Source organism: Bombina bombina, chromosome 3, assembly GCF_027579735.1.
Source record: "Bombina bombina isolate aBomBom1 chromosome 3, aBomBom1.pri, whole genome shotgun sequence".
Classification (NCBI taxonomy): Eukaryota; Metazoa; Chordata; class Amphibia; order Anura; family Bombinatoridae; genus Bombina; species Bombina bombina.
In genome coordinates this window covers 605,956,424-605,982,983 of record NC_069501.1, presented here as the reverse complement: position 1 = coordinate 605,982,983, position 26,560 = coordinate 605,956,424, and the positions used below count along the sequence as shown (strand labels likewise).

The following is a 26,560-nucleotide window of genomic DNA, read 5'->3' as shown; positions in this document are numbered from 1 at the left end:
AGTTTATTGTAGGCTAGGAGTTTTTTTATTTTGGGGGGGCTTTTTTATTTTGATAGGGCTATTAGATTAGGTGTAATTCTTTTTTATTTTTGATAATTTGTTTCTTATTTTTCATAATTTAGTGTTTTTGTTTTTTGTAATTTAGTTTTTTTTTTTTTTTAGTAATTTTTAGAGTAGTGTTAGGATGTTCTTAATGTGTAGTTTAGTTTAATTTAATTGGTAGTTAGTTTAATTGTAGTTTAATAATTATCTTAGTTTAATTGTTAGTTTAAAATTAATTTATTTAATTTGACAAGTAAGTTTTAATTTAATTTAAGATAGGGAAATTGTAATTTTAATATAAAATTAGGGGGGCGTTGGATTTAGGGGTTAATAGTTTATTTTAGTATATTTCGTTGTATGCGGGAGGGCCTCGGTTTAGGGGTTAATAGGTAGTTTATGGGTGTTAGTGTACTTTTTAACACTTTAGTTATGAGTTTTATGGTACAGCTTTGTAACGTTAAACTCATAACTACTGACTTTAGATGGCGGTACGGATCTGTGGTTATAGAGTGTACCACTCACTTTTTGCCCTCCCAGGAAAACTCGTAATACTGGCCCTATGGGAGTCCCATTGAAAAATGACTTTTTTAAAAGTGCGGTACTGATGTTGCGTGACAGGCTAAAAGGTGTGCGGTACACCTATACCGACAAGACTCGTAATAGCAGCGTTAGGGAATATGAAGCGCTATGGGCCATAATGCTACTTTTTCACTCATAACGCCAAACTCGTAATCTAGCTGTTAGACATTTAACAGAGAGTTTGAAGAAGATAAGTAGTCAATAGGATCAATATATTTGAACAGCTTTCAAATCCCATTTGGGAATTATTATTTTTTAACAATGTATTAAAGTCTTACCAAGCATAGAAAACAGATCTGAGATAGTTTCAGATTTTTCTCTTTTTTCATCACTTAGAGAATGTTTGGAGATAACCCATGATGCAGAGAGTCCAAAATATGCCCCAAATATGTGGCCATGCATCATACTAATGTGACCATCAATCTGAGAAGAAAGGCGTTATTAGAAATAAGTCAGCTTTAAAAACACATGTACATGATTAAGTAGATAAAGCAGGTTTGTTATATTACGGTAGCAGATTATAGCCATTTAATTCCAACAATGCAACCAACCATCCCTCCCACACGTCACACTGTATTTTCAAGACTACCAATACTGTTTCAAGGATCTGTAGCTCTTGCTGGGTTGCGCAACATATTAGGGTTTTTGCGTGTTTTTTTTTCTATTTGTCTTCTTCATTAACTTCTATGGGGAATACGTGAATGCGCACGTGAATTGGCTGTTTGTATTACGTGTCTTAACGCACGCAAGCGCAATATAAATTGTTTTGCAACTTTCAATAGCTGCGCAACCCCAAATGCGAAAAAGCCATAACGTTTGCGTTTTTTCCACAACTGATTTGCCCCACGACTTGTAATCTTGCCCTAAATAAATGCTAGATAAAATAATGTATTCAAAGAAAGGATTAGTTGGAGAATAACATGTAGATGCATTTTTTTTAAAGTTTCATTAGCTGTTTAAATAATGACAAAATATTTAAACTGTGGTCAATAAGGGACAGTTATAAATAGGTCACTAGAATGTGCAGCCAATGACTGTGTGGAATATAACAGTGTTCTGCACTTCGATTTCTAACAGCAACGGACAAGCTCACAATTTCAGAATGAAATTACAGGAAAAAGGGACAAAATAAATAATGAAAGTCTGATGAAAGTTTTTTTTATTTATACAGTTTATCATTTTATATTATCATCTCAAAGTGCTTAATGCCCCTTTAATAACAAGGTTCAAAATGTAATTGTCCAATTGCCATGTTCTCTGTGCCCCACAGTTTAGCAGACCACTGCATCCCCACAGAAAACTTACCACACACCATTTGAGACTCAAATTCTTATGTAGTGGTGGTTTTTTAAAATATCTCCCTTAAATCAGTTTTAATGGCATCCACAAAGCTCTGTAGTAGATTCTCCAAAGTCTAGAACGGGATAGGCTCCGTTCTAGGCAACTCTTGCAACTTAATGGTCACACTTTTGTAGTAATAACAGGGATCTGCTGATATATTTTAAGACAGCTGGCTAACTTGAAGCAGTCACAGATAGATTGAGATATCAGTATCAAATGGCATTATTGTTTCAATACTTAACCAGGAGACTGGGAGGAGGGTGTAAATGTTAGAGGCCTTGGGGTTCTGAGGTTACAGAACACAATGAAGATCAATCGCTTACTAACAACTTGCTGAAGGTTAATTGGTAGTTTAAAGGGACATAAAACCCAATTTTTTTATTTCATTATTTAGATAGAGCATGCAATTTTCCAGTTTATTTCTATTATCTAATTTGGTTAATTCTCTTTGTATCCTTTGTTGAAACATATACCTAGGTAGGCTCAGAAGCTGCTGATGTGATGGTGGCTACACATATATGCCTCTTGTGATTGGTTTTCAGCTAGCTCCTGGTAGTCCATTACAGCTCCTTCAGCAAAGGATAACAAGAGAATGAAGCAAATTAGATAATAGAAGTATATTGGAAAGTTGTTTAAAATCATATGATCTATTGAATCATGAATGAACAATTTTGGGTTTCATGTCTCTTTAAGATGCTGAATATAGAGATAGATCCAATATATTAGCAATATTGTGGCTTTTAGTATGTTTAAATTGTGATCTTTCATATGCACATTAGACTTTTCTTTGAGTAACTGTCTAAATCTAATTGTGATCGGGTAAGTTTTGCTTAAAGGTCAATTGTTTGCACATTCACTATAACTGCAGTGGATGTCACAATGTTGGATAATTTTGGTTTGGGGGTTGGACCAGCGGTGGTGCAGGTTAATGGGGGTGGAACAGTTAACTTATTGTAAAGGATTATTTCTTTTTTATATCACCTGCATTGATTTTGTCTGCCTAAAAGTAGTTGACAAATTGCTTCTGGCCTTGAAACAAATAAAATGGTCCAGGTAAAGTTTGCAAACCACCACAAGTAACAGAGTCAGTCACATGTTACTATTGCTATGATGTTATTGCAGCTCCCATAGAAAATGATGTAACTATTGCTAAGGTGCTGCAGCAGTGCTTGACACCCCAGCACGCCTATAATAGCACTAGCTTGTGCTCCTTTGTGAGTGGCTTTCCCCCCCCCCCCATGTTGTTCTCTGTTGTTGATGTTCTGCCCCATGAGGCACCTCTGTTTGTTTTCTTCACTATAGAACCGATCTTGAGCCCTCACCTCTGATTGGACCAATGTTTATGGCTGGCCCAGACCTCCCATCTGCTCCTATTTGAGGGGGGCAGTCCCTAACTCTGAGCAGAATTTCCTTAGCCCCATCCATAGACCACCCAGAAATGTACACAAACTGCCCAGGCACGTCCATGATCCGTCCACCTGTGACCCTACTACCTCCCAACATGGCACCACCCACAAAACAGTGATGGCCCCTTCTACATCCTGAGTTGTTTTCTGTACAAAGAGAGGTGTCTAATGTAGCTAAATTAGCGACTGAGTATCTAACAACAGTAGCAAGAATTGTTCCAGATCTAGTGACAGGGGCCAGGAGGTGGTTCAGGGAAGGCGAATTAGGCGAGAAAAGAATAAAAAAGGGGGGGGGGGGTGAAGTTTCAGCCGTAACAACAACCATGGATTTACATCAAATCTCATGATAGAAGTCTACTTTATCAAGTAAATGGACTGAAAACTATAATAGGAAAATGCTCTAATTAGTGTAAAACATTTTGCTATTGCACTTTTGCTTGCTGTTAACTATCTTTACTGCATAACGGTTAAAGGGACAGTAAACACCTTGCAATCACAAGAAATTTCTGTTGTGTTGCTATAGAAAAAAGATATCCACCATGTCTAAACATTTTTAAAACAAATTAACATCCTTTTTACTGAAAATGTTTATCAAAAGCCAGCACCATTTGCCTTATTTAGAGGAGCCAATCTGGGCTTGATTAAATAAATTAGTATACAATGGTTTGGTTTGCAGTTGTAATCAGTTAAATCCAATTAGGAAAGACATGTAGCAGGGTTAGTTTTGAGGAGTCAGCAGGGTGTGTTTCAAGTTTTAAGAATTAGAAAATCTACAAGAGTGAAGTTGCATGAAAAGGTGGCAAAACAAATAATGAATTTATACTGCAAAGTTGTTTCTTTACACATAACTAAACATTTTATAGAAAAATCTCAAGGTGTATACTGTCCCTTTAAACACATAGTTAAAGTTAGCTCTAATGCAGTAATACACTACTGTGAGATAGCTGAACAGTGCAGGGTTGAACACATAGTTGTATGCAAGCAATAGTGAAATAATTCATTAACTGTTGCCCTTCCCAAAATCCCCTAAAACTCCAACTAGTTCTAAAAATGAGAAGCATCAAAAGAGTAGGTAAAATATTTTTTTTATATTATTTGCATCTTTATAAAGTATTGTTAAAAACATAATCATTATGACAGCCAAAGCAGCAATTTTGGCAATACATCTCAACAAACACATTGCACAATTATATACAATAATTTCTATGCAGATTTGAAAAACTTGTTTGTGCGCAAGCTATTATGCTTTTTTATTTCATTATCAGTTTAATTTGTGATGAATTCAGAAGTTCCCCTTTCTTATGTTAGTGTCTAAGAGTCATTTGGGATGTCTTTTCTCACAATACTTGCAAAAATTATTAATTTTATTAGTCCAAAAAACTCCTTTAAATAAACACTTTTTGTACTAACCATATTATAAGAAGAGATGCGGTATTATTTTTCCTTTCATTTTTGCATAAACCTTACATATAAAGTTGCAAAGAGTCACAAGCTATTTTCCACCTTTAGCCATCAGATGCATAGATGACTAACGGGTATTATGGGCAGGTATACTGTGGGTTGCAAATCAGGCTAGGTAGAGTAGGTTCACAACCAAATGCTTATCTATAATACTACATAGTCATGTGATGTGCATACAGTCCCAGTGAAGATGCTGTAAAATACCTCCATAATTCTGATCCATACAAAAAACCTCATATTTGTTACACCTGCATTTTAGGCTAGACAACCCTCTTTTATATGTGCATGGTTTTAATAAGTGACTATTGCTACCACTGAGATTTAATTGAATCTGGTTTGTCACCAAGCATCTGATAAGGGACACTTACCTTTAGATGTTTTTCCATAACATATCTGTTCATAGTGAAAAAAGGCACTTCAATGACAGTCATCAGTAAGAGCTGCACTGGATTCACTTTTCCCAAAAGAGCCCCCGATGATATTAAGACTGGAAATACACTCATTATTCCTGTTAGCAAACTGCAAAATCAGACACTATAATTAATACAAATGCATTATGAAAATTTAAATCATTAATGTAATGGAAAATATTTTTAAGAAAAGGGTTTATCAACCTTTTATGTCAGATTTTCCTAAGTAATATTATGATGTGACCAAGCAAAATAAGTTTGATAATTAATATTTATTAATAATAACAATAAGTTACACAATAAATAAATAATGAACTAACATAGACACATCACATCTCAGACTCCTAGTACTAAAATACCTCTGTCAGAAACTAATGTCAGTATAACATGGTATTCTCTCTCTCAAGAACTGTCCACCATGACAGTGTAGGGGGAATGAAGGGTAATATACTGTGCTGGGCCTGGTTTCCACAATACCTGAGAAGCATGGTAGATTCCTCAGTGCAGTATTCTGACTGGCACACATGGCACTAATGTTATAGGTTAATGCTAGATTAACCAGTGACATAGAGAAACAGGTCTATATTAAAGGGACATTTAAAAAAAATAATCTAAAATGCTTCTGAAAAAGTACTCTTTAACCATGTGGCAAGCATGCTTATTTAACATGTTCCAGGAAAGGTAGCACAAGCGCAATGTGTTACACATAAGTAAGAGATGCTTAATGTCCTTGTAATCATTATACAGTTCCACAGACTGTGTTCAACATAGTCTGTGTAGTGGGTTGAAAAAACCCTTGTCTACCCCTTGTTGCCTGAGTACTCATGTTTGGCATTTGAGCACCCAGGATATATTGGCATTGTTATTTATTACCAGTATTTGTTCACAAAACTGCATAGAATCTAGAAGAAATCAAGGAAGAAGTTTCCTTTAGAAAATAGGAAAGAATCCTATATTCTCTAAAGTTTGACCCTAGAGTTAACCTATATTTAAAGGGCCAGTCTAGTCAAAATTAAACTTCATGATTCAGATAGGGCATGCAATGTTAAACAACTTTCCAATTTATCATCAAATTTGCTTGTTCTCTTGTTATTCTTTGTTGAACTTGAACCCTTCAGAAGTAACTTCATGTCCCTAGAAGTTTACACAAGAGCGGCACCATTGAGCTTTTTGTAGGGATAATTTGACACCTGCCCTTTTAAGTTGGCTGAGGACGTGTTTAAGCTCTGTGATGTGTTTTTCAAAGTCTGTGCCTTTGATTAAAACATCATCAAAATAAGATAAGGTCCCCCTTTCCAGTGCATCAGGCATAGCCTTATGCATGAATACAGCAAATTCATGTCCTGAATTTATGTATCCAAACGGGAATGCATACTGGACCTTTGGAATGCATACTGGACCTTTTGGAATGAGAATGCAAGCTTATACTGGTCCTCTTCATGTACCTTTATGGTCCAATATCCCTGTGCACAATCAATGGCAGTGAATATTTTGGATCCCTGCATCTGTGCTAGGCACTGGTCAATGTATAGCACAGGCCAGCCAGACATGTACACTCGTTTGTTTAGCTTAGTCTGTGTAGTGGGTTGAAAAAAACTTTGTCTACCCCTTGTCGCCTGAGTACTCATGTTTGGCATTTGTGCACCCAGGATATATTGGCATTGTTATTTATTACCAGTATTTGTTCACAAAACTGCATAGAATCTAGAAGAAATCAAGGAAGAAGTTTCCTTTAGAAAATAGGAAAGAATCCTATATTCTCTAAAGTTAGACCCTAGAGTTAAACTATATTTAAAGGGCCAGTCTAGTCAAAATTAAACTTCATGATTCAGATAGGGTATGCAATGTTAAACAACTTTCCAATTTATCATCAAATTTGCTTGTTCTCTTGTTATTCTTTGTTGAACTTGAAATCTAAACCTAGGTAGGCTCTTATGCTAAATTCTAAGCCTTTGAAGGCTATCTCTTATCTCAGTGCATTTTGACCATTTTTTTACAGCTAGACAGTGTTAGTTCATGTGTGATAGATAACATTTCTTTCATTTAAGTGGCAAGAGTCCATGAGCTAGTGATGTATGGGATATACATTCCTACCAGGAGGGGGCAAAGTTTCCCAAACCTCAAAATGCCTATAAATACACATCCCAACACACTCATACCTTAGTTTTTTTTTACAAATATTGCCTCCTATGGAGGTGGTGAAGCAAGATCTGCTTGATTTCTTCTATGATAGGAGCTTCTAAGCATTTTGAAGCCCTATTCCTCTCAGAGTACAGTGTTTGTCTGAGGGATGTGTAGGGAGTATTGCCTGTTCATTTAATGGTTTCAACTATGGGAAATCTTCTCTAAGGCTCTCTGTAATTGGTCGCAGGGATCCATCTGCTGCCTCCCTTTCCAGATTGACGTTATACTCCTCTACCATTACCTCTGCTATGTTTCAGTACTGGTTTGGCTGTCTGCTATATGTGGATGGGTGTCTTCTGGTAAGTATGTATCATTATTAAGACACTCTTAGCTATGTCTGGCGCTTTATATTATATTGTAAAGTTTTAAATATATGTGTTTGCTTATATTTGCCATGATCTATGGTCTATGTATATTTCCCTTTTGCAGTCTAACAGTTTCAGTATGGAAATTATGTTTTTGGGAAGTTTATTTAAATATTTTTTTTCTTACCTGGGGTTCCAGTTCTTTCAAATTTGACTTTGTTTTCCAAATTTTTGCAGGCAAATTAGGTTTGCGAGGGCACACAATGATGTTTTTTATTAGTGTCATTCTTGGCATGAAAATTTTTGGCGCGAAGTTGCACCTATAGTGAAGCAAGTCTCGTCATTTCCTGCGTCTTTGTGGACGTTAGTTTTTTTGGTGCAAAGTCGCGCTTGTTATGATGCAAGTTGCGTAATTTCCTGGTGTTAGCTTTACTTGGCGACAAAATTTTTGCTATATTACCCCTCTTCATTTAATGCTTCTTGTTCTCTTTATATTATAGAGAGCTATGATGCTTGCCTTTTTTGCATATTATTTAGCATAAGCATTTATATGAGGAAATAGGATATTTTGTTTAAATATTATTATTTTTTTCTTTTTAAATTTTGCAAGATGTCTCAGACTGATCCTGCCTCTGATGTTACTGTAGGAACCATGCTGCCTGAACACAATTCTACCAAAGCTAAGTGTGTTTGTTTTAAGCAAGCTGATGTTATTTCTTCAGCTCAATTATGTGGAATTTGTTATGACAAGCTATTGCATGCTGATTATGTTTCTATTAGTACAAATACATCGTCTGTTGTTTCTTCAACGTTTAATGTACAAAAATAAATTGGACATTTTAAATTGATTGTATAGCTACTTGTTCAATACAGCAGATATTTATCCAATATAGTATCAGTTTCAGATAATTACACATATATATATATATATATATATATATATATATATATATATATATATATATATATATATATATATATAAAAATAAATATATACTATATATATATACTACAGTAGAAGGTGTAGTAGCACTCCAGCTCACAGCATCTTATTGGGCGCTCACTGCCCAGGGTGCACTTCAAAGATAAATAAGTCCAGTATAAAGGAAGTCACTCACAGGGTCTTTGCAAAAAACATAAGTATTCTTTAATCTAGACGTTTCGGGTATTACCCATTTCAAAAGATCAGCATAATAACAAACAGTGTACTCACCCCCTTTACATACCCCTGCAAATCAAACTTAGGTGCGGTGCTCACTCCATCACCCGAAAGTCACCCAACGTCACGTGACCCAGCGTCACGCAAATCGTCATGGTAACCAGACGCTCAGAGCTGAGCGCCGTATGTGAACTTAAAACCTTAAAACAACATGTCATCAGGAGTCTATGGCGATATAACAGGCGTTATCATACAGGTATCACAGTAAATAACATCTACACCATAACACATTTCTAAGCCATCAATGATACAGATTCGTTATCTACTTAGAAATCCCCAGAACCACCATCCTAATACTTAGGAGACCAAAAAGCCTGACAATATTTATAACTGCACATAAGATATCATCATACATAGATTACAGTAAACATCATCATCCCACCATGTTCAATCCTAGACCGGGGTATCATTTAAGTGAAAAACACATAATATAGGGCTTACTATTCTTCCTAAAGGAAATGGTCTAATCCATCTAGTATGGTGAAATATGGGGGACACAGTGGTTGGATGTAATATTGCACAAGATTGCAAGAACCAATATGATATAACATCTAAGTAGTATTACGCCCCTGCCTAGTATATCCTAGTACCCTAGTACTTTCCATATCAGGAATCAGCAATAGAAAACAGACAGCAGTGCCAGTCTAAATGCACATTGAGCCCCCTAGGGGTCATGGTCCCCAAGTTAAAGATACAATGAGTCTCCCTATCACCCCCCTAGTCAACGGGGGATGTGGTCAATAATAATATATTTCAAGTCAGTAACCCTATGTCCGGCTTCCACAAAATGCCTGGCCACCAGCTGGTCAGAAGTTCCTTTGTTAATTGCTGCACGTATTGCAGACCAATGGTTTGCCATCCTTGTTCTCAAGTCATCCACCATCTTGCCCACATAAAACATCCCACACACACAGTGTAGTAAATAGACTATAAAATTTGTGGTGCAAGTTACTCTGTGTCTAATTTTAAACTTTCTCGTTGAGTATGGATGGCAGAAGAAACTCCCAGTGGAAAGACCCCCACAAGTGGTGCATCCCAAGCACCGAAAGCATCCAGGATTAATTTTAAGCCAAGTTTCTTTACTATAGCAGCTTAGTGGTTCTGTTTCGATCAATTGGTCTCTCAAAGAGGCCACTCTTTGATATCCGATCCTGGGCGAAAGCATTGCTTAAACGGTAGATCTCTGTCCTTGGTTAACAGATTCCAGTTTTTCTTTAGGGTATCCACAATCCCTTCCTTGCCCTTAGTAAAGGTTGACATGAATGTAAGTTTGTCCTCCACTGGTCTGTTTCTAGCACCATATAGAAGATCTTGTTGTGTTGATTCTACAACCGTTTATTTGCTTGACTTCAGAGCCTTCTGGTGGTAACCCCTCTGTCAGAATTTACCCACCATATCTGTCATTTGTTGGTCCCTCAGTTCCTAACTACCCTCTTAAACTTGGAGGTTGGAAGTGCCTTCTTCAGGCTTTGCGGATGGCAACTAGAAGCATGCAAGATAGCGTTCTTGTCCGTTCGTTTACTGTAGAGGGTAGTATTCAATATACCCCCTTGTTTGAAAATTTAACAGTAGGATGTACTTGATTTAATTCATCAAACCAGTTGAGCAGTTCCTCCTCGGTTCCTGTCCATAGGAGGAACAGATCATTAATGTACCTCTTGAAAAGCTGTATCATGTGGTCCTTAAACAATTGAGTTCCTCCACTTTCTAATTCTGCCATGAACAGGTTGGCATATGATGGGGCCATATTAGACTCCATTGCCATTCCTGCAACCTGCAGGTAGAAGGATCTTTCAAAACGGAAAAGTTAAGCTCCAGGCACATTCTTAACATTTCACAAATGACTTGAATAGGGGGTCCTATGTAAGGATATTTTGACAATTGTCTCTTAGTAGCCGCTATCCCCTCTTGGTGGGGGATGACCATATACAGGCTGGTCACATACAATGTGACCAGCCAGATGTCCTCACCCAAAGTTGGTAAATCCAGCAGGAGTTTGATCATGGATGACGAATCCAATAAAAAGATGGTATATTCCGTACAATAGGTTGTAATATGTGATCTATGTATGTCGCTATAGGTTGGAGCAGGGAGCCAACAGCAGACACAATAGGTCTCCCAGGTAGGGCATCTAAGCTCTTGTGTACCTTTGGTAACATGAAGAGTACCGGTGTCCTCGGGAACTCCACCATCATATATTCACTGGTACTTTGGAGCATTCTTTTGATCCCTAGTATTTTCCACATTTTGGTCATCATTTCGCTAGTGAAGTGGGTTCCCCTATTGGATTCGATTCTCTGGGGTAAACCAAATCTGGAAAACATGTGGTTGATGAGCAATGCTGCGCATGTTTCAGAACTATTGTTAGGTACACTGATGCACTCTACCCATTTAGTGAACAGGCATGTCACTGTTAACATGTATTTGTTACCTCTTGATGACCTAGTTACTGGACCAATAAAATCAATTTGTATATCTGACCATGGCATTACCATCCCCCTTTTCTGCAATGGCGCTCTATGCATTGGTGCAGTGGGTTGGAACTGTGGACAGATTAAACAACCTTGACAATACGTTTGAACATCTTTTAACATCTGCAGCCAAAAGGCATAATCGTGCAATATTTCATACGTTAATTTGGCGCCACAATGACCATGATGGTGGGTATCACCCATTGCTGGATGCCAGTTTTGGAGGTTCTAATAAACAAACCATCCTGTAACTTGAATTGTGATCTGGACTTCATTAAGATTCTAAGATCTTCCTTGCCAATACTGTCCTCTTTTGAGATGGGGTTGCTTTCAGGATCTTCTATGTGTTTATAAAAGATGCCTACAATGGGGTCTTCTTTTTGACTAGTGATCAGGTCCTCACTAGGAGAATTCTGACTCCATTGTACTAGGTTAGGCTCACTCTGTTGTTTAGCCTGGTTTTTGGTGATGGCATTTACCTGAATTGCATCCATTAAGTGGTCGATATTAAGGAGTTCTCCAGTTATGACTCCTTGTTTGGCTAATGAATCCGCAAGATCATTGCCTTCCTTATCAGGACCTAGAACCCTGGAATGACCCTTGGTCTTTTTCCAGTGCATGGTTAAATTATTGGACACCCACTAGATTATCAATCTCGCAGAACAACTTGCCATGTTTGACTGGTTTGTTGTTAGTTTTCTGCATGCCATTTCTTTTCCAAGTTGTCAGGTATTTAACAAAACTGTCACGCACATAATTTGAGTAAGTAATGATCACAACTTCATGAATACCGCGTTCAATAGCCATTTCAATTGTTTTTAGAACAACAGTGAGTTCTGCAACTTGACTGGATCTTGGTCCAATGTTGAAACCTCTGGGAATCCATTTGCCCAAGTTATACCAATGCCAGCGACTAGTCTGTGCTCCATATCAATAGTGGCATGGTAAGAACAACCATCAACATATACCCAAGGTAATGTTTGACAATGGTCCTCATTATATATTTTATATGGGGAAAGTAATTGTTCCTCCAGAAAATCATCTTCTAATAACTCTTCCCCATGATCCTTAACAGTACAGTCGTGGAGCTCAGCAAGCCCCTGTGCGACTGGATTCTTTTTGTTTTGCTTATAGTGAATTTCTAAAGGCCAGCATTGTAAGGAGTCCAAGCTGTTATGCGGCTATTAGACAAATTTCCATCTCTTATTCTCTTACTTTGCAAATATAGCAAAAGCTGGTGGGCCGTTTCTACAACAATTTTCTCGTCCTGTATATAGCTACGGAAATTTTGTAGAGCCCATACAGTAGATAAGAGGGCTTTTTCGCAATCACTAAATTTTATTTCTACTGGGGTTAAAGCTTTACTCGCATAAACAATAACTTTGCTTAAATTATCATGCTTTTGGTATAAAACAGCACTCATGCTTATATCTGTGTAACCTGTCTCTAAGTAGAAAGATTTACCCCCTTCAGGGTACGCTAAGCAAGGTGCTTGAGTGAGTTTTCTCTTCAGCTCTCTAATGGCTGTCCTCTTGAGTCTCACTCCAGTGCCATTTCACATCCTTCTTTAGGAGAAGTAGCAGTGGTTTAGCTAATTCTGCATAATTATCAATACATTTGCGAGAAAAATTCGTCATACCCAGGAATGATCTCAATTCCTTTAAGTTAGTTGGGTTTTTAGAATTTATTATAGCTTCCACCTTTTTCTTCTGAGGATTTAACCCTTCAGAACTAACTTCATGTCCCTAGAAGTTTACACGAGAGCGGCACCATTGAGCTTTTTGTAGGGATAATTTGACACCTGCCCTTTTAAGTTGGCTGAGGACGTGTTTAAGCTCTGTGATGTGTTTTTCAAAGTCTGTACTTTTGATTAAACATCATCAAAATAAGATAAGGTCCCCCCTTTCCAGTGCATCAGGCATAGCCTTATGCATGAATACAGCAAATTCATGTCCTGAATTTATGTATCCAAACCGGAATGCATACTGGACCTTTGGAATGCATACTGGACCTTTTGGAATGAGAATGCAAGCTTATACTGGTCCTCTTCATGTACCTTTATGGTCCAATATCCCTGTGCACAATCAATGGCAGTGAATATTTTGGATCCCTGCATCTGTGCTAGGCACTGGTCAATGTATAGCACAGACCAGCCAGACATTTACACTCGTTTGTTTAGCTTAGTCTGTGTAGTGGGTTGAAAAAAACCTTGTCTACCCCTTGTCGCCTGAGTACTCATGTTTGGCATTTGTGCACCCAGGATATATTGGCATTGTTATTTATTACCAGTATTTGTTCACAAAACTGCATAGAATCTAGAAGAAATCAAGGAAGAAGTTTCCTTTAGAAAATAGGAAAGAATTCATATATTCTCTAAAGTTAGACCCTAGAGTTAAACTATATTTAAAGGGCCAGTCTAGTCAAAATTAAACTTCATGATTCAGATAGGGCATGCAATGTTAAACAACTTTCCAATTTATCATCAAATTTGCTTGTTCTCTTGTTATTCTTTGTTGAACTTGAAATCTAAACCTAGGTAGGCTCTTATGCTAAATTCTAAGCCTTTGAAGGCTATCTCTTATCTCAGAGCATTTTTACCATTTTTTTACAGCTAGACAGTGTTAGTCCCATGTGTGATAGATAACATTTCTCTCATTTAAGTGGCAAGAGTCCATGAGCTAGTGATGTAAGGGATATACATTCCTACCAGGAGGGGGCAAAGTTTCCCAAACCTCAATAATGCCTATAAATACACATCCCAACACACTCATACCTTAGTTTTTTTTTTACAATATTGCCTCCTATGGAGGTGGTGAAGCAGATCTGCTTGATTCTTCTATGATAGGAGCATCTAAGCATTTTGAAGCCCTATTCCTCTCAGAGTACAGTGTTTGTCTGGAGGGATGTGTAGGGAGTATTGCTGTTCATTTAATGGTTTCAACTATGGGAAATCTTCTCTTAGGCTCTCTGTAATTGGTCGCAGGGATCCATCTGCTGCCTCCCTTCCAGATTGACGTTATACTCCTCTACCATTACCTCTGCTATGTTTCAGTACTGGTTTGGCTGTCTGCTATATGTGGATGGGTGTCTTCTGGTAAGTATGTATCATTATTAAGACACTCTTAGCTATGTCTGGCGCTTTATATTATATTGTAAAGTTTTAATATATGTGTTTGCTTATATTTGCCATGATCTATGGTCTATGTATATTTCCCTTTGCAGTCTAACAGTTTCAGTATGGAAATTATGTTTTTGGGAAGTTTATTTAAATATTTTTTTTCTTACCTGGGGTTCCAGTTCTTTCAAATTTGACTTTGTTTTCCAAATTTTTCGCAGGCAAACTAGGTTCGCGAGGGCGTAAAATGATATTTTTTATTTGTGTCATTCTTGGCGTGAAAATTTTTGGCGCGAAGTTGCACCTATAGTGAAGCAAGTCTCGTCATTTCCTGCGTCTTTGTGGACATTAGTTTTTTTGGTGCGAAGTCGCGCTTTGTTATGATGCAAGTTGCGTAATTTCCTGGTGTTAGCTTTACTTGGCGCCAACATTTTTGCTATATTACCCCTCTTCATTTAATGCTTCTTGTTCTCTTTATATTATAGAGAGCTTTGATGCTTGCCTTTTTTGCATATTATTTAGCATAAGCATTTTTCCCATTACTGAAACTGCTATATGAGGAATAGGATATTTTGTTTAAATATTATTATTTTTTTCTTTGTAAATTTTGCAAGATGTCTCAGACTGATCTCCTGCCTCTGATGTTACTGTAGGAACCATGCTGCCTGAACACAATTCTACCAAAGCTAAGTGTGTTTGTTTTAAGCAAGCTGATGCTATTCTCTTCAGCTCAATTATGTGGAATTTGTTTATGACAAGCTATTGCATGCTGATTATGTTTCTATTAGTACAAATACATTGTCTGTTGTTCCTTCAACGTTTAATGTACAAAAATAAATTGGACATTTTAAATTGATTGTATAGCTACTTGTTCAATACAGCAGATATTTATCCAATATAGTATCAGTTTCAGATAATTACATATATATATATATATATATATATATATATTATATATATATATATATATATATATATATAAAACAGAAAAAACCAAAGCGCACTCCCTAGGGAACTTTTTTCAAATCCTTTTACTGGTGAACGTTTTCGGACATATCACGTCCGTCCTCAGACCAAAAAAGATCTTTTTTGGTCCTGAGGACGGACGTGATATGTCCGAAAACGTTTCACCAGTAAAAGGATTTGAAAAAAGTTCCCTAGGAGTGCGCTTTGTTTTTTCTGTTTTGTATGCCTATTTTGCAGCACACCCAGGGTATTGGAACATTTGATAGCTTGGAGTGCAATCTGCTTTCAATTTATATATATATATATACATATATATATATATATATATATTATATAATATATTATATATATATATATATATATATATATATATACTACAGTAGAAGGTGTAGTAGCACTCCAGCTCACAGCGTCTTATTGGGCTCTCACTGCCCTGGGTGCACTTCAAAGATAAATAAGTCCAGTATAAAGGAAGTCACTCACAGGGTCTTTGATTTAGGCACAATAATCCCAAATGTCTGAGATCTAGTTTTTCATGTACTGTTTATCTGAGCCAACAGCCTTTTCCACTGAGAATTTGTATTCCAATTAGTAGGAGATAATCAATTCTTGCTTATACTTAAAGTGTAACTAAACTTAAAAAATAATGTTATATAATTCTGCACATAGTGCAGAATTATATAAAATTATTTTAGTGTTATCGTTATAAACCCTTTTATTCCCTTTGAATTTTTTTAAATAAGACCGTTTTTCAGACCGCTCTCTGTATTCTGCTGAGTGGGTCTGTTTTTATTACACAGCGCATCGGGCCAGCTGTATAGTCACAGCCCGGCCCCGACCGCACCATAACACTAAGTGCAGCTCGCTCCTGCTGTCAGACAGAGCAGGAAGCGAGCTGCATTAAAGTGTTATGGCGCGGTCGGGCCGGGCTGTGACTATACAGCTGGCCCGATGCGCTGTGTAATAAAACAGACACGCTCAGCAGAGTACAGAGAGCGGTGTCTGAAAAACGGACATATTTTAAAAAAATTCAACGGGAATAAAAGGGATTATAACGATAACCTTAAAATAATGTTATATAATTCTGCACTATGTGCAGAATTATATAACATTATTTTTTAGGTTTACTGTCCCTTTAAGCTTCAAGTAGTTCATTCCCAGATGTTACGTCTGCATATCTCCACATGAGGTCATTACCTGATAACCTTTTATTACATAGAGGACAGAATCTGGAAATCAAACTTCAAATAGTGAACATCCCTTTGAAATAAATTGTCTTTACTTACTGAACCAAATGTTTTCCAACTTGTCCCAAGCAGCAGTGAGGGGGGGTCTGTAAATCTATTATCTATTTTTGGCAGGAAATCAACTTTTAAACAGAGCAGCTATATATTGAACATCTCTTTGAAATAACTGCCAGAACTAATGAGACCAAATGTTTTACCTTTGTTCTCATTTGGATGTATTGTAATTAGGAAAAAGGGAGGTTGGGGCTGGTCTGTTTATGAAACCAATTCACTTCAAAATAAAATATTAGATTCTATGATGCATCTGTAGTTTATTTAATGTTACTCCACAGATACCCTGACATAATTCCCCCCCTACCAATTTTAAATAGATGTAGGACACATGTATTTGAATTGGCTTAAAGTCAGTGGTACTTGGTGAGTGTGTTGATAGTATGCATTATAGACAGCCTTCTATGAAGAGAGTCCGTTATTTTTTGAGCCCTTATGCTCATTAGCTAGGCATCTTAACTACAATATTTCTTTAGTGCATTTGGGGATATGACACTTCATTCTCCCTCCATGACTTGTAGTTGGGATCTAGGATGGCATGCTTGCAACTGATTAATATGGACCCATTTATCCGTAAAAGTATCGTTTTTAGGGAACCTAATTTTACTAGGTGACTGGAGATATTTTGTCAGTAACAACAAAAGGGACCCTTCCTTGAGGGAAGACATTTCTTCTCCTTAACCTGATCTCTTCAAAGTTATAAAGATAAACTTTATCATTTATTTCATATTCTTTTTTGGACGTTTTGAGATCATAATAAGTTTTAGTGGCAGTTGCAGCTTTCTCTAAGTTCCTTTGAGCAAATGCAAAGGCATATTGCAGGTGCTTTCTTAGGTTCTCCACATATTGATGCATATTGGCAGTGTTTATCAAGTTCTGGTCTGATGTATGTTGGTATAGTAGATGCTGGGGTAGAACCATTCTTCTACCAGTCATCAATTCAAAAGGTGACATCTTGGCAGCACTACTTGGAGTTGCTCTCAATGCCATTAGGACTAGAGGTAATTTTATAATCCAAGTCTTTACCTGTTTCATTCACAAACTTTTTGAGGATTCTCACAATAGACTGGTTGTAACGTTCTTACACCACCACTTGAGGCAGCTCTATATGCAATATGGAGCATTCTTTTGATCCCTAGTATTTTCCACATTTTTGGTCATCATTTCGCTAGTGAAGTGGGTTCCCCGATTGGATTTGATTCTCTGGGGTAAACCAATCTGGAAAACACGTGGTTGATGAGCAATGCTGCGCATGTTTCAGAACTATTGTTAGGTACACTGATGCACTCTACCCATTTAGTGAACAGGGCATGTCACTGTCAACATGTATTTGTTACCTCTTGATGACCTAGTTACTCGGACCAATAAAATCAATTTGTATATCTGACCATGGGCATTACCATCCCCCTTTTCTGCAATGGCGCTCTATGCATTGGTGCAGTGGGTTGGAACTGTGGACAGATTAAACAACCTTGACAATACGTTTTGAACATCTTTTAACATGTGCAAGCCAAAGGCGTAATCATGCAATATTTCATACGTTAATTTGGCGCCACGATGACCACGATGGTGGGTATCACCCATTGCTGGATGCCAGTTTTGGAAGTTCTAATAAACAAACCATCCTGTAACTTGAATGTGATCTGGACTTCATTAAGATTCTAAGATCTTCCTTGCCAATACTGTCCTCTTTTGAGATGGGGTTGCTTTCAGGATCCTTCTATGTGTTTATAAAGATGCCTACAATGGGGTCTTCTTTTTGACTAGTGATCAGGTCCTCACTAGGAGAATTCTGACTCCATTTGTACCAGGTTAGGCTCACTCTGTTGTTTAGCCTGGTTTCTGGTGATGGCTTTTACCTGAATTGCATCCATTAAGTGGTCGATATTAAGGAGTTCCTCCAGTTATGACTCCTTGTTTGGCTAATGAATCCGCAAGATCATTGCCTTCCTTATCAGGACCTAGAACCCTGGAATGACCCTTGGTCTTTTTCCAGTGCATGGTTAAATTATTGGACACCACTAGATTATCAATCTCGCAGAACAACTTGCCATGTTTGACTGGTTTGTTGTTAGTTTTCTGCATGCCATTTCTTTTCCAAGTTGTCAGGTATTCAACAAAACTGTCACGCACATAATTTGAGTAAGTAATGATCACAACTTCATGAATACCCGCGTTCAATAGCCATTTCAATTGTTTTTAGAACAACAGTGAGTTCTGCAACTTGACTGGATCTTGGTGCAATATTGAAACCTCTGGGAATCCATTTGCCCAAGTTATACCAATGCCAGCGACTAGTTTGTGCTCCATATCAATAGTGGCATGGTAAGAACAAACCATCAACATATACCCAAGGTATGTTTGACAATGGTCCTCATTATATATTTTATATGGGGAAAAGTAATTGTTCCTCCAGAAAATCATCTTCTAATAACTCTTTCCCCATGATCCTTAGTAGTACAGTCATGGAGCTCAGCAAGCCCCTGTGTGACTGGATTCTTTTTGTTTTGCTTATAGTGAATTTCTAAAGGCCAGCATTGTAAGGAGGTCCAGGCTGTTATGCGGCTATTAGACAAATTTCCATCTCTTATTCTCTTACTTTGCAAATATAGCAAAGCTGGTGGGGCCGTTTCTACAATAATTTTCTCGTCCTGTAATAGCTGCGGAAATTTTGTAGAGCCCATACAGTAGATAAGAGGGCTTTTTCGCAATCACTAAATTTTATTTCTACTGGGGTTAAAGCTTTACTCGCATAAACAATAACTTTGCTTAAATTATCATGCTTTTGGTATAAAACAGCACTCATGCTTATATCTGTGCAACCTGTCTCTAAGTAGAAAGATTTACCCCCTTCAGGGTACGCTAAGCAAGGTGCTTGAGTGAGTTTTCTCTTCAGCTCTCTAATGGCTGTCTCTTGAGTCTCACTCCAGTGCCATTTCACATCCTCCTTTAGAAGAAGTAGCAGTGGTTTAGCTAATTCTGCATAATTATCAATACATTTGCGAGAATAATTCGTCATAACCCAGGAATGATCTCAATTCCTTTAAGTTAGTTGGGTTTTTAGAATTTATTATAGCTTCCCACCTTTTTCTTCTGAGGATTTAACCCTTCAGAAGTAACTTCATGTCCCTAGAAGTTTACACAAGAGCGGCACCATTGAGCTTTTTTGTAGGGATAATTTGACACCTGCCCTTTTAAGTTGGCTGAGGACGTGTTTAAGCTCTGTGATGTGTTTTTTCAAAGTCTGTGCCTTTGATTAAAACATCATCAAAATAAGATAAGGTCCCCCTTTCCAGTGCATCAGGCATAGCCTTATGCATGAATACAGCAAATTCATGTCCTGAATTTATGTATCCAAACGGGAATGCATACTGGACCTTTCGAATGCATACTGGACCTTTTGGAATGAGAATGCAAGCTTATACTGGTCCTCTTCATGTACCTTTATGGTCCAATATCCCTGTGCACAATCAATGGCAGTGAATATTTTGGATCCCTGCATCTGTGCTAGGCACTGGTCCAATGTATAGCACAGGCCAGCCAGACATGTACACCTCGTTTGTTTAGCTGTCAGCACACAAACACCATTGTCCATTGGGCCTTAAGAACACCTAGAATAGGATTGTTATAAGAGCATATGCACCTGTCTGATAATACCTCTTTCTTCCAAGTTCCTTATGATTTCTGCAAGAGAATCATATGAGGCTAAGGAAAGTCTATATTGTTTAACAAAGACAGGTGGTGCATTGGGATCTGTTTGGATTCTTGCAATGTGCAAGTCTGTAGTCAAACAGTCATAAGAATCCTAGAAAAATACCCTTGTACTCCATCAGGAGTTCTTGTAGCTGTTGGTGTTCATCATCACTGGAACAGCCATTAGCTAAAGAAATTTGCTCTTCGACTATTTGCTGAAATCCTGGAAAGATTGTCCAATCTTATAGGCTTCTTCCAACCTAGAGGTGAGGTCCTTTTGATTATAATATACATTGCCCCCATGACTCCGGGTATTGGAGTATTCTTCATCTTTGATTGGCTGATCATATACTAGAGAGGCTTCTTCCATTTTACAGATGCCTTCCTCTGAGTTGAAGGGATAAATAGACTGAATTGTGAATAGTCCCTCTGGCATAGATGCAAAGGATTGTTCTATTAATTGTTCTTTAGTTAAGTATACTTCAGGTATTAGCCCAATTACATTATTCTGGAATCCAAAAGTGTAATAACTTTTGCAGCGCATATGCTATGGTAGTTCCCTTAGATAAGGTTATATCCTGTGGGGTCATGTTATGCACAATAACATGTATTGAAATAGTTCCAATATTTACCATAGGAGTATGGGTCATTGTTATACCCAGATTTTTGCATTTTATGGGCGAGGCAAATTCCGTGTTTCAGAAGTTTTTAATTTCGGACCTCTCTTTACCTGTAAGGATAAAAGGAATTTATCAGCCCCCAGTAGGATTACAACATTGTTAGACACCTGCATATTCACAGCATATGGCATTTACTGTTTTGATTTTAGGGCTGTATTTTCATCCTGAAATACTTCAGGATCCCCCTTTAACCTGCTCCAGAGGCAAGAGTTAATCAAATCTATTTGTATGGCATATCTATGTAAGAGATCATTGCCAATGTATATTTGATTATGGGGAGTATTTAAAACTAAAAACAAGTGCTTTGCTGATTTATTACCTATAGAGATAGATAATAAACATTTAGCTGTGAAGTTATAGCTTTCAGACCTGTCATCTAGGCCATGGACACAGTGGTCTTGGGGAGAAAGATATTTAATCACCTTAGGTTCAGCGATCTGTGCTAATAAACCTTCACTTATGTAGCTAGCTTCCTGTTTTAAGTTCAGTTTAGCATATTTGGTTTTACCAAGGTCATGCACTTGCATAGGGATAAATAGATCACCCTTATCTCTCTCAATTCCTGCGAGGTATTGAGTGTGGCCTCCCCCTTTTGGGGGGATTTAGGGCCCCCCTTGTGGAGAGATATGGTTAATACATTGCAGTCTAAGTAAAATATTTGCTATCTTTCCAGGCAAAATTTTAAAGTATTACCATAAGAACACTTAAAGGAGTCTGATCATCTATTTGTAGGATAGTGATTTCAGGTATAGAGTTATTCCTTAAATGAATCTACACAGCTTCTCTTCCACCACATGACAGTAATGTTGGGTGCGAGATATACTGGATCACTCATAATTAATAGGCCTTTTTACTTGTAACCAAATTACATTATATATGCAATCAATTATGGTGCTTAACCGTTTCAGGAGATCACTACCAATAATTAAACGATCAGTTGGCAGATCCACTATAATGGCAGGGTGTCTTATTACCCTGTTCCCCAGCCTTAGTTTAAACCAATGCCGTATCGTAGACTTTGAGAGAGTCAACCCCAACTCCTTTTAGTGAACCATCAAATTCTTTTATTTTAGGTTTGAGGGGGTGGTAGCTCATTTAGCTGTGTGTAGTACTTGTGGGATAAAATAGTTACCTGAGACACAGTATCAATTTAATCCCATGATAGGGTTGGAAACTGATCTTGGAGCTCAGGCTAATACATAATATCTCCCTGCATTTTCTACCATTTCACACATAAAATTGGTGTGATTACACATCTGTGGGCTTCGCCACGTGTTACCTGAATACGCCATGTTACCTGATGCAGGAGAATTTTCATGCTCACTATTCATGCCCTCTATAATAGGGCTGATTGGGTTCCTGTGTACTGCATATGTGGAAATAAGGTTAAGAGAATACTGCAAAGGAAAAGATTTGTTAGAGCTTTCAGGCTGAGGTTGCTTGTCATCACTGCTAAATCGTCCGTTTCCGGACTGTAGGGAGAGAAAATGATTAGTACCATTATTGACATTTATCATTTCATTTGGTATATCTCTTCCCTCTCTTTCAGGTAATACTGCAGTATTTATTACTGTGTCTCTGGCCCACTGCTGGCCACTGGCTGTACCCCTAAAAAAGATTATTAGGGTTCTGAGCCATCAAAGCTTGACTCATATTAGTAAATAGTGTACATAATTTACTTATTTGCGTACTGAGTTGGCCCACTTGAACGGACAAAGCCATTTTTACCCATGGACCAATTTTTTTAATATCCCAGGGTATTGATTCATCGATCCTTGGGATCCCTCAGAATCATAGCTATTGTTCCTATTTTGATGTGGTTGTCTTTGGGGCTCAACTTGTTCAGTGTTAATATTTTGGGGAGCACTATTTACCTTGGGGGTCTGGTTATCCTGAGAGTATTTTCGCCACATTTGGTATTTATTTTTACGGGGGATACGATAACCTTGTGGGTTTTCATCTCTTTGGGGATAATTATTTACCTTGGTATGCCCCCCATTTTGAGTATATTCTCTCTGCGCCTCAGCCCGTGTTGGGGGAGGGGCAGAGTTAAAACTCTGTGGGGATGGCCTGTTTTCTTGGGCCACCTCAGAATATGTTTTCTTGTTAGACTCCAAATTGAGGGGGCTAGGGGACACCCTAGTTTCTGCCACAATTTGTGGCTGGACCGTGGTTCCTTTTTAACCCCCTGTTCACCGTTTTTTAACAGAGTATAACTTTGTACTCTCTTTGATCAGCCAGTCCAATGAGCAGTGCTCATCAAAATCTCTAGCTAAATTAAGCTTGATGTATGCTGGGCAATGCTTCGAAAAATAAATTTACAAATTCTGAGCTTTCAAATATGGGGTAGTCTTCGGCCATACTGTATGCACTTTTCAGTACAGAAAGGAATTTAATTGGGCTTTGATTTGCGCCACATTTCAAACCGTATACAGCTATTTTTTGCAGTGGTTTTAGTGCGATATTGCCCAAATTCTTTTCTGCACTGATTTTTCGTTTCACTCCAGGAATGAATATTCATATCCTTTAGTGAAGCAAAGAATTTGTTATGTTTACCCTCAAATACCCAGGGCAAAAAAAATAAATTTTTGACTGCTCACTAGTAACATTCATAATGGATAAAGCATTTTCATAAGTCACTGAGTGGTCATTTATAGAATTGGTTCCCTTGTTTGAAAACTTAGGTACTGCACCACTTAAAATTTTTATTATTTTAGGGGTGTCATATACCTTATTAAACGTATCTTGGGCTCTCCTAGTGACCTTATTTTTGGGACTGGAGCGTTCCTTATCTGCCCTTTTACCATGGGGAGAACCCTTATGCATATTAGTATTATGGGGGGTATTTGGGTAGCTAGCTCCACCCTCTGACTCACTATAATCACTGTCCTCCCCCTCTGAAGTGTAGCAGTTCTCTGAATTTAAAACATGAGGAGATTGTCTATGTGGGAAGTTTATCTCTGAGCCAATCAGTGGCCTGTGTTTAAATTCTTCCCTAAAGTTCTGTAATTCATTTCTGATGTATTCCTTAAGGGAGTTAGAATTATCTGCATTATCCTCATTGCTAATAGAGGGGTTTTAATTATGATGATACAGCCTTTTTAAACCACTTAATTCTTTCTGGCTTTGCGGGATTTGTTTATTTAACGCTTGTATTTTGGCTAGTTAATTTAGGTTATGCTTATCTAAGGTGGCCATGTCTTGCTTAAATGTAACAATTTAATTTTCAGCCATTTCTAAACTCTCTTCGCACTTGCGTGATGAGCGAATACCATTATCTAGCCCCTGTTTTTGCAATTCCTTTTCTATAAGAAGTGTAGACATTTCGTCAATAATACATATTACAAGGGGCCAAGATTTTAGTATTAGTTCATCCTGTTTTTTATCATTTTTGCATTGATTAATTTTTAATAATTCTTGGAATAATTCCCTTTTTTCATTCCACCTTCCATCATCAATAGCAATATTTTTAGCCTTAATTGCAAGCATATCCATATAATCATTTAATTCACCCGCAATATTAAACCTCTTTTTAATGTAGCCTATAATGTCCATCTTAAGGACATCACCTTGAGTGAGGGGCAATCTTGGGGAACATACTTCAACACTATGTATAGAATTAATTGATTCACTTCTAGTAACAGACATTATTATATTGGCTTAGTATTTAGTTAAATTAAAACACTAATACAATTTTGACCAATAAGAGAGAAAAAATGTAATCTTAAAATTAGGAAAAATTAATAATTTTATTTTCGAGATCATTTCTATTTACTACAAAATATATTATATCATTGTGATAAATGTAATATTATCTACTGCAGCGCCTCCAAATAATATGTCAGTATATGGTTGGGTTATAATACAATATATTTAATAATTATTCTTTAAAAACAAACTCCCAATAAAATGCATATACGGAACAATTAATTAATTATTATAAATTCCTAAATTCTTTATATTAGTATATTAGTTAAGTTATAAACACATTGAATTATATTTATAGAAACCAGATATGAATCACATTGTACAAGTTTAAAGTGTTACAATATTCTATACAAAGATTTATAAAAATATACCTTTACAAATTACCTTATTCACAATGGATTAAATTAAAATACCACAATGAAATACCAGAGTATGGATCACTAACTTTAACAGTGCTTAGTTAAACGATATATACAATATGCTTTAACAGCCAATTTCTCTGAGCTGAAATAAACTCGTTTTAGCTACAATTAAGGCAAATTCTAAAATATATATATAAAGTTGCAAAGATAAATTACTTGGCAAACAAAAGACTAGTTTTAAACTACACAAGACTATGAAACACAAGCTTAAAATACTAATTTGTGCCCTTTTAAAATTATTAACTGTAATCTAACTATAGCCTTTGATTTAAAATATTAAATATACTTAACAGTTTCTTATACTTTACCCAAATAGTTCAATGTTTCAGCTTTCAGGGTTCCTCTGATAAATCCAATTTCACCTCATAAATTAAAAGAGGTAATTTTGCAAGATGGATAAAAAATTAGGCCCAGATTGCTTTATATAGACTGGATCCCAAGGCAACAGTTTGTCAGCCAAAATTCAGCACAGAGTCCTCTTTTTTTTTCTCTTCCCTGAGGTTATATCACACAATATAACCCCACCCCCTTTTTATTCTAGTCATCAGTGAAATTAGGATGATAGGCCCTTTGGAAGCTTGTCCCTGATTGTTTATTTGGGAGACACCTCCCTGATTGGCTACTGAGAAATTTCATTTTCAACAGCCAAATGCCTTTTGGCTGTAATATTGGATTTAGGCCAACGGGGGCAGTTAAGATAAACAGTTTCTTTTTTTAACACTGCTACAGTAAATTATATAATTCAATTTTTTTATTTAATATGCTCACCACTTGTATTAATAAGTCATATGTTTAATATACATGGATCATATTGTGCAATTTTCCTGATTATTTTAATATGAAACATCAGTATTATTTCTAACATCATACTAGTATTATCTTAAATGCATTTAAAGTTGCATTTGATTATTTTATTATATTCATATAAAAACACAGCATATTTCACATTCAGTACACCTCTTTCTGAGTGCATAAAACATATGACACAATTTATGGGACAACCACACGTGTTTTTGTCAGATGCCTGAAAAATAAAAAGAATAGGTTATTAATTGGACATTTTAAATTTATTGTATAGCTACTTGTTCAACAGCAGATATTAATCCAATATAGTATCAGTTTAAGATCAATACATATATATTTATATATATATATACATATATATATATATATATATTATATATATATATATATATATATATATATATAAACATATATATATATATATATATGTATTTTTTTTTTAATATGATCAGTGTA

The 26,560-nt window shown here is 36.8% G+C and overlaps 1 protein-coding gene across 1 annotated transcript in view; it reads right to left on the bottom strand.

Moving 5' to 3' along the window:
* Positions 1-26,560, bottom strand: part of RHCE (Rh blood group CcEe antigens) — a 129,437-nt gene that overhangs the window by 44,525 nt on the left and 58,352 nt on the right. The window contains exons 3-4 of the mRNA XM_053704808.1: positions 5,198-5,348; positions 900-1,044 (exon numbers count right to left, since the gene is read on the bottom strand). Coding sequence (XP_053560783.1) covers positions 900-1,044; positions 5,198-5,348 — 296 coding nt within the window. The remainder of the gene's footprint in view (positions 1-899; positions 1,045-5,197; positions 5,349-26,560) is intronic.